This window comes from Dermacentor andersoni, chromosome 2 (genome assembly GCF_023375885.2).
Source record: "Dermacentor andersoni chromosome 2, qqDerAnde1_hic_scaffold, whole genome shotgun sequence".
Taxonomy (NCBI): Eukaryota; Metazoa; Arthropoda; class Arachnida; order Ixodida; family Ixodidae; genus Dermacentor; species Dermacentor andersoni.
The window spans coordinates 183657913-183670015 of record NC_092815.1 but is presented as its reverse complement, the minus strand read 5'-3'; the positions used below and the strand labels follow the sequence as shown (position 1 = coordinate 183670015).

Sequence of the window (12103 nt, the reverse complement as noted above, 5' to 3'; positions counted from 1 at the left end):
ACAGCAGCACGATGAAACTAGAGATAAACAAATGTAGTGAAACACACGTGCAGGGGTGTGCGCGCTTTGGCCAATCAGCGGAACGGACGCATCCTTCAGAAATGATGTGATACCGGCTGTTTCCCTTCACCAACGCCGTTTTGAACCAGCGCAAAATGCACACAAAGAAAACAGCTTCAAAACAAGCACAAGATGGCGGCCGCCGGCCTTGTTACGTTTCGCCTACGACGCGCGGTATAGCCGGCGCGGATGCAACGGACGCCGGGGCTTCGTTCAAAGCGGCGGACATTTTGGCCCGTTCGGAGCTGCCGCAAAGCCTCCCCGCCAAGCGCGTCCAGGCGTGTTTCAGTGCCACGTGTCTTCGTGTGTGCGTGTGTGTGTGTGTGTGCCCACGCTTGTCAAAGCGCGGCAGCCGGGGAGAGGAGCTTCCCAAGTATGAAGCGAGGAGGTCTGTCCGGCGCCGGCAAGGCGGATGCGTCACTACACTTATCTCAACTTGTCTCTCAGCTCGTCCGTGCCCCGCCGTCACGTGGTCTCGCACGAGGCCTTCCTCTTGCCCTCAACTCCGAGAGTATAAGAGCAGCTGCTCCCGGACGCCAAGAGAGGCTCCGATTTCTTCTGTTGAGTAACGTGCTCTCCCGTCTCTCACTTCGGTCGACCTGACCGGCCGCTCTTTTGCGATGCTAGAATAAACAAGTTGTTCTGTTACCAGTTGACTCATGCTTTGCCGGGACCTTCGGATGCTTCCAGTGCCCCAGGCCGCCAGGCCAACGCTACCCTTGGGGCTTGCGACCCATTTGCAACAACGGGCGTCAGCACTGAGGTTGCAACAACTCGTGCCAGCGCCGCGATTACAACAGCCTCCATGTTTGCGAATGGCAACGGTGCAAAGTTCGAACATTTTTGGCCAACTTTTGCTAATTTCGCATCCACCCTGGCCCCTATAAGCACAATTCTTTATTATTTTCAGATTAAATTTAGGTTCTAGATTTCGCGGAGGGATTCTTGAATGTATAAACTTAGCAAAAATGGGCTTTTCCGACAATCTACTTTTTGCGATTTCTTGCAGTTTCAAGACCCGCGTCTCCCCTTTAATTCAAGGATAATAATGAACACGCCAGTTTGTAATTGAAGATAATATAGTACATAGCTAGCGCCATCTAGAGAAGTCAGTATTGCAGCCGCTAATAGCTGCGCCAGTAGCCGACTGAAGTACATGAGCGATGTCGGCATTTTGACCTGTGGCGTATCAGCATGCGACATATTATTATAATGGCACCAAACCGGCAATGCCACTATGCTGCCACTTTCAAACAAAAAGTTGTGCTAGCCGCAGAGGCACCCTCAAACGTTCTAGCCGAAGTCCTCGGCATCGATGAGATAAATGTCTGGCGTTGGAGGGGGCAGCAGGAGACGCTTTTTTTTGTGTGCCAGCCGCAACGAGGCCACAGCGATGAAAATAAGTGTGCGATAACAGGGAGGAGCTGTTCAGAGATTGCCCCGCTTTCGACGCGTACGGACAATGCCGCACTGTCTGCTCATGTATGGGCACGGGTATGCAAGTGTACAAGGCTAGCAGCGATGATGTAGAGTGAGCTCGACATGTTCATATTAAATAAATACTGTTTCCATTTTGTGAACGCTGTCCTCACTTTTTTGTTCGGCCTATATTCAAGGCAAGTTTAATTGTTTCTGGCTTCGGACATTTGGCAGTCGGCTTAGAATCAGGGGCTGCCTAAATTCGTGTAGACACGGTGAGTAATGGGAAACAATACCCACTTGGCTCTAGTGACAGGCTGGCAGATTTGGCATGAAAATTTGCAGGGCATCTTCAAGTCTGGTCAATCTCATTACATTCTGGTAATGCTTGCACCACAAGTCCTGCGTTCAACTGTATTGCACAGGAGCTTGTGTAGCTAAATCTTTGAATGGGCAGCTTGATTGAGCAACACTAATGCTTGTTGCAGGTGAGCCTGGAGCTAGTGCGGTACCTGGTTCTGGACGAGGCAGACCGTATGCTGGACATGGGTTTTGAGCCCCAGATCCGGCGCATCGTGCTCGAAGACAACATGCCCCCTGTTGGCCAGCGGCAGACACTCATGTTTTCTGCCACCTTCCCCAAGAAAGTGCAGGTGAGTGTTGCAATGAATGGGACCACCTTGTACTACTGTTCTGGGCGTTTGGGAAGGTCCAATTGCAGAATGTTGCAAAGCGCATATTGTGCTCACTCTAATGTACAACCTTCAGAATTTATTTTCACAGAATGTAAATTTATTCACACTTAAAACGTCCAGGCTTTACGGCCTTCCCAATCAACTCCAAGTAGGCCTAACTGCGAGTAGGTGACGGTGTGCATTTGCTTTCGAGACATCTTGAATCTGGCATTCTCAAAAGCCTCCAGTATTGAGCGCTTGTCTCTGAAGAAGTTGAAGAGGTCGTTATGCCTAAAGCTTGTCCCTGTCCCCAAGAAAGTGAGCATGTTCTGCAAGTGGCCGGAAATACTTGTGTAGCGCACTGATGCAGGCGTGCATCGCTGCAGAAAATTATGTTGCAGTTACACCACATAGACAAAATTTGTCCCAACAATTTGTCTGTTCTAGACAGCCCGTTAAAAGCCAAATTGGTTGCATTGATAATGTATATAGCCAGACCCATGCGTGTGGATCCATTGTGACAGGCGGGAGCTTTTATGAGCTTTCTAAGCTCATAAAAGTGCTTCTTTCTCTCCCTACAGCAATGCTGACCTAGAATGGGGCTTCAGGGAAAGTAAGCACTTTCTAGGCGGACGGAGCTCACTGGGCATTGCTAGCAATAATGGAATGCACCCTGTTAAGTTTCCTTCAGTGCTGTGATGGGGAGGCAACTAAGCTGCCTCTCAGCCTTGACCTTTTGAGGAGTGTGAAGCATTCTCGTGCAAAGTACGCACAGAGGATGAGTGCTGAAGAAAGCCCAAACAAGCGGATGGCAACAGAGACGCCTGCCTCAGAGCAACCCTTTCTTGAAGCAGAAAAGAGAGCTTTAGAGTGCCAATCAACAAGGCATTGCTCACTAGTGCTGAAGAAATTATCAACTCAGGTGCGAAGCAGAAAGACATGAACAAGATAAAGTGGCTATGTGCTCTTAATGAAAAGAAATGCAAGCCTTGAGCAAGCATGTAAGCTTCGGAAACTCGAAAGAAAAATGTTGAAAAGGCAAATTTCTGATGCCATGTCAATGACGTCTGGACTAGTCGTGTATAAGTTGCTGGTTAGCTTAGTCATATGTAGCAGTAATTTGGTCTTGCCTTATATGTATCTGGTGTAGTTGGATGCTGCCCCAAAACTTGCTCCAAATCATGTTTCAGTTGTTCCACCCCTGTAAAAGTTATTTTCAAGCAGCAAAAGCTATCAAAGCATGCGTGCCGGGACAGCATTCTTGCGATTTCTTTATAAATGCTTGCTTACTGGCAAGATGCTATCCACCAGAATTGAATTTTCTACGAATTTGTAAAATTATTTTTACTGTTGCAACTTTAAAACCTCAAATTAATGGAATTTCTTGCTGCAAGTACAAGTTGGTTGTGTTGAGGTTTGCCTGTATAGGAATCATGTATGCAAATATCCGAATGTTCACAATTCAATTCGGTGGTATTCGTGTACAGTCGCCGACCGATTTTCCGGACTCCAAAAATTCGGACATGCCCGATTATTCAATCAGCTTCGCGGCACCGCCATTCTCTCCATAGACCATAATGTATAACAACTGCCGAAAGTTCGGACACCTTGCAACCTCTCGTCTGATTTTTCGGACACTCCTTGAGCCAACTCGATCGAGGGCATCATGCACCGACTCTGACGGGCGCATAGTTCGACCAACGTTGGTTCGACTTGCTGAACGCCATCTTTGTTTTTGAACGGAGCCTCCCTTGCTGCCCCACGAAGTGGCGCTACTGGAAATCCCCGCTTATCATCGTTTCTGCCTGGTTCGATAGTGGCAAATGGAGTGGCCGTACAGCAGTTCCAGTTTCAGCTTAGTAAGCCATGCCAAGACAATCTAGCAGCTGATTTGTTTCTTTCGCGCACGACGCTGCGAGCAGGCCACGTTTTTCGTTTGTGCGACTAGCGTCGGCACGGTGGTGTTTGCTTTGTGTGCTGTGTCGAGGTTTCGGTGATCCAACGCGGCGTACAGAAACATCGCGTCAAGTGTCTAATGGCGCCCACAGTGCCCACGCAGACTGCGCTGGGGAATGCCGGCAAGCGGGTGCCGGGAGGCCTAAGATTTGTCGCCTTCCGATGTGCTCCCTACTGCCGCGAAAAATGTTCTACCGAGACCTGCGCAGTGGTTGCATTGCGATTGCGGACACCGTTTCATTTGACAGTTTCACAGGTGCTGACACTGCTGTACAGACATGCGCAGAACTCGACGACGGCGAGATCATTCGTCAGGTTTCTGCTGCACCGCCGGACGATGACTCCGAGTAGGAAGATGATGCACCATGTGCTACGCTGCCGTCGCATGCGGAGCGTGCACAAGCAGTGACTGCGCTTTCAGGCGCCTATAGTGACCGTACGACCCTCTCCGAGATTCAGGCTTATCTGATTGCGCGTTAATGGAACAGCGTGCAACGGCGCACTAACGATTTCTTCAAGCCTACTGCCGAGCCCGAATAAGTGCAGGGAACTAAAGGATTTCATTTTTGTTTCTTAATCTGCTTTTTCGGACACCTGTTTATTCGGACATTTCCGCAGTCCCCGTGAGGTCCGAATAAACGGTCGGCGACTGTATATGCAAGGAGCAAGTAAGCCCAGTATGTAGCGCTGTCCTTCCAAGGCAGCACGGGTGTTTTGGCTGTGTAGCGGGGCTCCGTGGCAGCAGAAAGGAGCGTGTTTGTGAAGCTAGAAGTGTGGTGATTGAGCTTGCCTGCGCCTCCATGCCGATTGTGCTCGTATTTCCGTAGGAACTCGCACGCAAGTTCCTGGACAACTACATCTTCCTGGCCGTGGGGCGTGTGGGCAGCACGTCAGAGAACATCACCCAGAAGGTGGTGTGGGTTGAGGAGCACGACAAGCGGTCCTTCCTGCTGGACCTGCTGAATGCTGCGGGCCTTAGAAATGGAGGCCGTGAGTGATTTCTCCCTTCACTTTGTTGCCTGTCCAGGCTTGCTTCGTGTTAAAGTTCATAATTTGCAAACCTAGTTCTAAATTGCATGGTAGCTCTTTGTGTAGGTTGTAATGTGAACAACCTGGTGTAACAGTTGCCCTAGTCATTTGTTCAGATAACTGCCGGCACGACTATCCAGTGATGCCGTTATATGCATGCACAGCCTACACTCACAACATGCAGGCGATGTTGGTTGAGAGTTAAGTAGCTTTCCTTCTAAAGCAACACGGGTTTAGGAGTAGTCACATTTGGGGGCCGTTTGTCTTCCAGACGCGACGGCATCGGACTCGCTGACACTGAGCTTTGTGGAGACAAAGAAAGGTGCGGATTCGCTGGAGCACTTCCTGCTCAAGGAGGGCTACCCAGTGACCAGCATTCATGGGGACCGGACCCAGCGGGAGCGGGAGGAGGCCCTTTGGTCCTTCCGTACAGGGCGCACCCCGATCCTGGTGGCCACAGCTGTGAGTATTGACACCTCTTGTTGCGCACTCTATGGTTGCACAAATGTTGCTGCATTGGCCTGGAATTAAATGTAGGAGAGTTCGGCATGTTGTCCCTAGAGGTGTAATAGAAGTACCAACTCCCCTCCTCTTATCGTCTGTGTATCCTTTTGCGTCTTGTAATTTAGTGTGCAGTATCCCTCAGTGCCGTGTGCTTAGCCACAAGGTGTCTTGACCAGCCCTGCCTTCGTAACCTTGCTAGCTCTGTACCTTCGTGCATCAGCGTCCTTGGTAACATGGAGTGCATGTGTGAATCATTTGTTGCGATTGTTTTGCAATGAAAGGAGTAGCTTGGCTATGGCAAATTGCTGAGTTATAACTTGCGCTCCTTCGCTGGTTGTGGTAGTTTTTGGCAATACACGGGCCTCTTATTATGCAGTTGTGCATGTGATTTCCTTGTAGCACACTCCTCGTGTACCTGCCATGGTAGCCCAGTGACATTGCACTGCCAAGCTCGCAGTCGTGAGTGCTCTCATATGTGGTGGCCACGTTTCTAATGGGAGCAGAATGCAAAAACTATCATGTACCATGCTACCCCAGGTGTTCATATCGTGCTTTTACTCGAATCTAATGTGCACTTTTTTCCTGATAAAACGGGTCCAGAAATTGCCTGTGCATTAGAATTGAGTACGACCCTAAATCTGCGTTATCATATCGCCATTGGCATCTTAAGATGCCCGCCTCGTGCGCGCTTCATGCTTAGCTGCCCTAGCTTCCTCCAGATGCTGTAGTATGTGCGCTTTGGTTAGTGCACTGTCCGTCTTCCTCTTTCCTGTGTTTGCTCTATCAGGTTGGAAGTGCAGACTATGAACACGCAGATTGTTCATCACGATGCCGCACTTAAAAGGAAAGTGATCACATGTGTGGAGACGGGCAGGAATTGGGCCGCATCATGGGTGTTCAGAGTTCCCGAAACTTGCGTGCGGGTCCGACACAAACAGGAGAGGCGTTCTACTGTGTATATTTGCCACACAACAATCGTCATCTGTCTTGCTTGCGTTTCTTTTCCTGAAAACGCATACATTACTTTCCTGTCCAGAATGCTCTGTCATGCTGATACAGCCGAACCCGGCTATATCAAGCTTGCAAAAAAACGTCTAACAGTTCTATATAGGCCTGCTAAAGAATTGGGCGTCATAAAATCACATGCCATTTATAAAAGCACGCTATTGATAAAACTAGCTTAGTATTGCATGAAATAGTCCTGTATTTTCTTCTGCCTGCCACGCACGCATTTCACCACATTGTCTAAAGAGTTGGAGCAGGTGAGGCCGCAGCCTTCCGCATTTGCACAGAAGCACTGAAGGATGTGGGCAAAGGATCATCGTTACTTTCCTTACCCACTTTCACTTGTGCTCGGTACGATGTCTGCAGTGTAGTCTTCGTTTTCTGGCTCTCCCGTGGTTGCAACAGCATCAGCACTCACAAACACGTTGACCATTGATTCGTCCACGACTTCTGGAAATTCTGACAGCTCGCTCCAAACTTTCGCAACACTGGCAGCGGCTTCGTCGCATTCATCAGAATTTAGTCATCACCGGGCCAACGGAAGCCGGTACGTCTGAAGCAATTTCGGACAAACGACTTGTACATGGCCCTGCAGACAGACGCGTCGGGCGTTGATGCGGAATTGCAGTACAGCTACATTTCGTTGCCGAGAGTTACGAAATGATAGAATCCTATGGGCGTTCGCCGGGGATAGGAAAATGTTTCGTTGTCGCTGGAATTTCGTTGTTGCGGTATTTCGTTATTGCGGGTTCCGACTGTAGTCTGGTTTGATTCTAACGCGCGTGCCGTTCGTGACTTGGAAGTACCAGGTTCGCAGCGTTAAAGAAAGGAAATTAGACAAGACAGATGACGATTATTGTTTTATTGTGTTAAGGGTGTAATTTTGCTTTTGAAAGTGATCTCCGTTAGACAGTCTACGCATCTAGGCACACTGCGCAATGTTCTCCTCGCTCAGTTCCTGCTGAAGCTAAAGTCCGCATAAAGGTCAATTCGCTCGCTCCTGCTACCGCACTTTCTCACTCCAGTGTTCTGATAGAAAGGTTTCTGGGGTCATTGAATGAGACGTGTTCGTGTTTGCTTGTGCGTGTGTGACACCACGCTTAACTCTTTCGTTACCACGGCTATTCAAATGGATCGCCAGTGAATGATGCTTTAGATCGCCTATTTCAACATGTTGAAGCTGTTTCTTATCCACTTAAGGCCATCCAGTAGCTAGTACAGGCAGTGAACTTTCAGGATCAGTTTAAATTATCGTGTTCCGGCAATGTTGTGATTTTTGAGCTTTTTACGTACTAATGTGCATGTGTTGTAGCGAAAAGAGGCATGGCTGTCACCTTCTGCTGCGCTCAAGAAAAAAAGCATGCCACTCACGAGATTACACTGCACTAGTATCAAAAGTTCGTAATCAAATGACTCCAAACAAGTCAAGAATCAAATTATATTGCCTGCTTTGCTGTGCATCAGTACTGAGCGGTAATAATTAACCGAAAATGACGCCAGCTGTTCACTAGTGAGCTTTGGCTTGGAGTCAGAGTCGTTTCATTCTGCCAAAGTGTATTTCTGAAGGTCCGCTGCATTTTAACATGTGGACCTGGCATTTTCATCCAGTTTACAAGAGGTTCGATTTTCCTTCTGTTGTAAAATCCCGGCAAGGGGCACGGCCGGTGTCACTGCGCAGTTAATGAAAGTCGCTCCCATGGCGGCGTCCCGTGCGGCCGCGTTGCAAGGAAAGCGTCGTGCTCGAAACTATGCTGCACCCGCACTTCAATTTGGTGATAAAGACTCGAGGTACAATTCCGAAGATGACAGCGAAGCAGGTTCAAGCTCTGATGGCATCAATGTTTTGAGTCTGCATGGGACATCTGCAGCTCTTCACCGGCAAGTTTACGGCCTTGAGTGGTCTCCTTTCTTGTGCGCACTTAGCTGCCAAGCTTTTTGCACGACCCGAGAGCTCTACTGATTATCTTCAGGGTGCATACTTTGCTTGGTTAGGATGTGCTGCCATTGGCACCAAAGAAACTTAAGTTCATGCCAAGAAGGCCGCCCGTAGCACATCTCGGCCCAGCACTATGGAGCAGCGCAAGACAGTTTGCAACTGCATGGGATTTCTTTCTACTCTTCTTCTTGGCAGAAGTGATAAAGACAATCTGCAAAAATGCAAACAGATATGCTTGGATGCATAATCTTCTAGCTGCCCAGCTACGTTGAGAGCGATAGGTCCGGGAAGGGGCGCATGAAATAAGACGAACTATTGAGGCACTCCTTTAACTTTCATCAGACTATCCTCAGAAGCTGCCGAAAAGGTGGAACTGCAAAACGCATTATGAGAACCACAAAGCTGAACAAAAACCAGACATTTTGTGGGAAAAGGGCAGAGTGCACCTATGCTTCACAAAATCCAGGAACTGCTTCACTGCATGGCATGAACGATGAACTGGTCTTAGTTTCTTTTTCTGTACAGTCGCCGACCGATTTTCCGGACTCCGAAAATTCGGACGTGCCCGATTATTCGATCAGCTTCACAGCACCGGCATTCTCCCCATAGACCATAATGTATAACAACTGCCAAAAGTTCGGACACCTTGCAACCTCTCGTGTGATTTTTCGGACACTCCTTGAGCCAACTCGATCGAGGGCATCATGCACAGACTCTGACCGGTGCATAGTTCAACTTGCTGAATGCCATTTTTGTTTTGAACGGAGCCTCCTTGCTGCCCCACGAAGTGGCGCTACTGGATGTCCCCGCTCATCATCATCGTTTCTGCCTGGTTCGATAGAGTGGCCGTACAGCAGTTCCAGTTTCAGCTTAGTAAGCCATGCCAAGACAATCTAGCAGCTGATTTGTTTCTTTCGCGCACGGTGGTGTTTGCTTTGTGTGCTGTGTCGAGGTTTCGGTGATCCAACGCGGCGTACAGAAACATCGCGTCAAGTGTCTAATGGCGCCGACAGTGCCCGCGCAGACTGCGCTGGGGAATGCCGGCAAGCGGGTGCCGGGAGGCCTAAGATTTGTCGCCTTCCGATGTGCTCCCTACTGCCACGGAAAATGTTCTGCCGAGACCTGCGCAGTGGTTGCATTGCGATTCCGGACACCGTTTCATTTGACAGTTTCACAGGTGCTGACACTGCTGTACTGACATGCGCAGAACTCGACGACGGCGAGATCATTCGTCAGGTTTCTGCTGCACCGCCGGACGATGACTCAGAGTCGGAAGATGACGCACCATGTGCTACGCTGCCGTCGCATGCGGAGCGTGCACAAGCAGTGACTGCGCTTTCAGCCGCCTATAGTGACCGTACGACCCTCTCAGAGATTCAGGCTTATCTGATTGCGCGTTAACGGAACAGCGTGCAACGGCGCACTAACGATTTCTTCAAGCCTACTGCCGAGCCCGAATAAGTGCGTGGAAATAAAGGATTTTGTTTTTGCTTTTGTTTTCTTTTTTTGTTTTGTTTTTCTTGGACTGCTTTTTCGGACATTTCTGCAGTCCCCGTGAGGTCCGAATAAACGGTCAGCGACTGTATCTGAAGAACGGCACTGTACTGAGCATTTATTTTTTCAGACACTGTTCCTTGGTTATTTATCTTTCAAATGCATAATCTGAATTCCCTTTGATATTAATGTTTTTGTAGAAATGTTCTTTATTGTTGTTTTTATCAGCTGGAAGCAAAAATGGTGCTTCCTATAATATTTTTTTCACCTAATAAATTTTTTTGTTTGGCAACGTATGTTTATGGGAAGAGGACTTCCTTATGCATAATATGCTGTGCTGCAATGTGTGCTGGAACATTATTTGTTGTGGTAAATTTTTCCGAGACTTGTAAAAACGACCATTTTCTTGTACTTCTTCAGCTTGAGCACTGGTGTATTTTGCACATGTTGAAAACAAGCTCTGCATGTTGCAGGTTGCAGCAAGAGGTTTAGACATTCCAAATGTGAAGCATGTAATCAACTTCGACTTGCCCAGTGACATCGAGGAGTATGTCCACCGAATCGGCCGTACAGGCCGTGTGGGCAACCTGGGTAAGTATTTGCAATTTTCTTGTCTTTCCCCCTTTTTTCCTCTCTTGCTCAGCACATGCGCCGTATTTCTATATCCAAAACGTGCCCTGCTAACAGCCCCCTAAACAAATTACAGTAAAATCTTGTTACTACGAACACCACATTAACGAACTTTCCAGGTTTACGAATTTTTTACATCCCTACCAAAATTCCTATATTTTCAATGTATCAGTGCTATGAATATGTCAGAAACACGTACGTAATTTAATCCCATTATCACCAATATGCTTCATTATTAGGAAGTTCCGTTGAAGTTTCGGTAACGAATCCCTGAGGCTTACAGCGTCACATATGGTCATGTTCGGACTCTCCTACTACGTCATAGGCCTAGAGTCACCACATTGATAGCGATTGGCAGGAGCTACGAAGTTATCGGTGCTGTGATTGTGTTGTGCGTTCACTTTGCTGACAATTTCTCTTGGCCCCCACGTTAAAAAGAAGCGACGCCAGTCTTCGCTCAAAGAAAAAGTGAACATTTTGACGCAGCTGAATGCTGGAAGAAAGCAAGTCGACCTCTGCAGGGAGCGTGATATTCCCCCGTCAACAATGGCTACGATGCTCAAGTATCGGGAAAAGATAATGAAATTGCATCAAGAGTCGCAGCTGGCTCCCTCAAGAAATTGCTTGCGGCTTGGCAACTATCAGAACGTCGACGACGCCGTCCTCACGTGGTTTAAGAATGCCAGGTAAGACGATGTGCCCTTGTCAGGCCCGATTATTCAACAGAAGGCGCTACAGTTCGCGGCCGCCTTGGACATCTCCGGTTTTGATGCAAGTGCCGGATGGCTTCACCACTCCCGGCGAAGGAATGGCGTTGCGTGGCTGGTTGCTTGTAGCAAAGAAAAGGCAGCAGATGCCGAGAGTGTGGTTGCCAGGCGGAATGAGTGCTTTCAAGAGATTGAGTCTTTCTCTCCAGACGGTGATGAAATGCCGTTCTTTTATCAGTTGTTGCCTGATAAGACAACAAGCTTCAAAGGTGACAGATGCAAAAGAGGAAAGAAATCACGTCTCCGCATATCAGTTCTGTTCTGCTGCAACACCACGGGCACGGAAAAACTCAAGCCGTTAGTTGTCGGCAAGTCTGCTAAGCCGCACTGCTTGAAAAACGTCTTGTTGCCTTGCGACTACCGAGCCAACAAAAAAGCGTGAATTATGCGAGAATTGTTCACTCAGTGGCTGCTTCAGCTTGACGACACAGTGAGCAAGAAAAAAAAATTATCCTCATCGTTGACAATTGCTCAGTGCATATCGTGAACGTGTGATTGAGAAATGTGAAACTTGAATTTATGCCCAGAATTGTACTTCTTTGATCCAACCTTTGGACCAGGGCACCATCAGATGTGTCAAGGCCAAATTTTGGAAGCGTCTTGTGCAGCGCCTCCTGATCAATATTCGA

At 48.3% G+C, this 12103-nt stretch overlaps 1 protein-coding gene across 2 annotated transcripts in view; it reads left to right on the top strand.

The window, feature by feature from the left end:
* bel (ATP-dependent RNA helicase bel) overlaps positions 1–12103 on the top strand; it is a 76425-nt gene that overhangs the window by 48342 nt on the left and 15980 nt on the right. For both annotated transcript variants that reach the window (XM_050187140.3, XM_050187141.3), the window contains exons 9-12: positions 1968–2132; positions 4937–5099; positions 5410–5600; positions 10551–10668. In XM_050187140.3, the coding sequence (XP_050043097.1) occupies positions 1968–2132; positions 4937–5099; positions 5410–5600; positions 10551–10668 (637 nt within the window). The remainder of the gene's footprint in view (positions 1–1967; positions 2133–4936; positions 5100–5409; positions 5601–10550; positions 10669–12103) is intronic.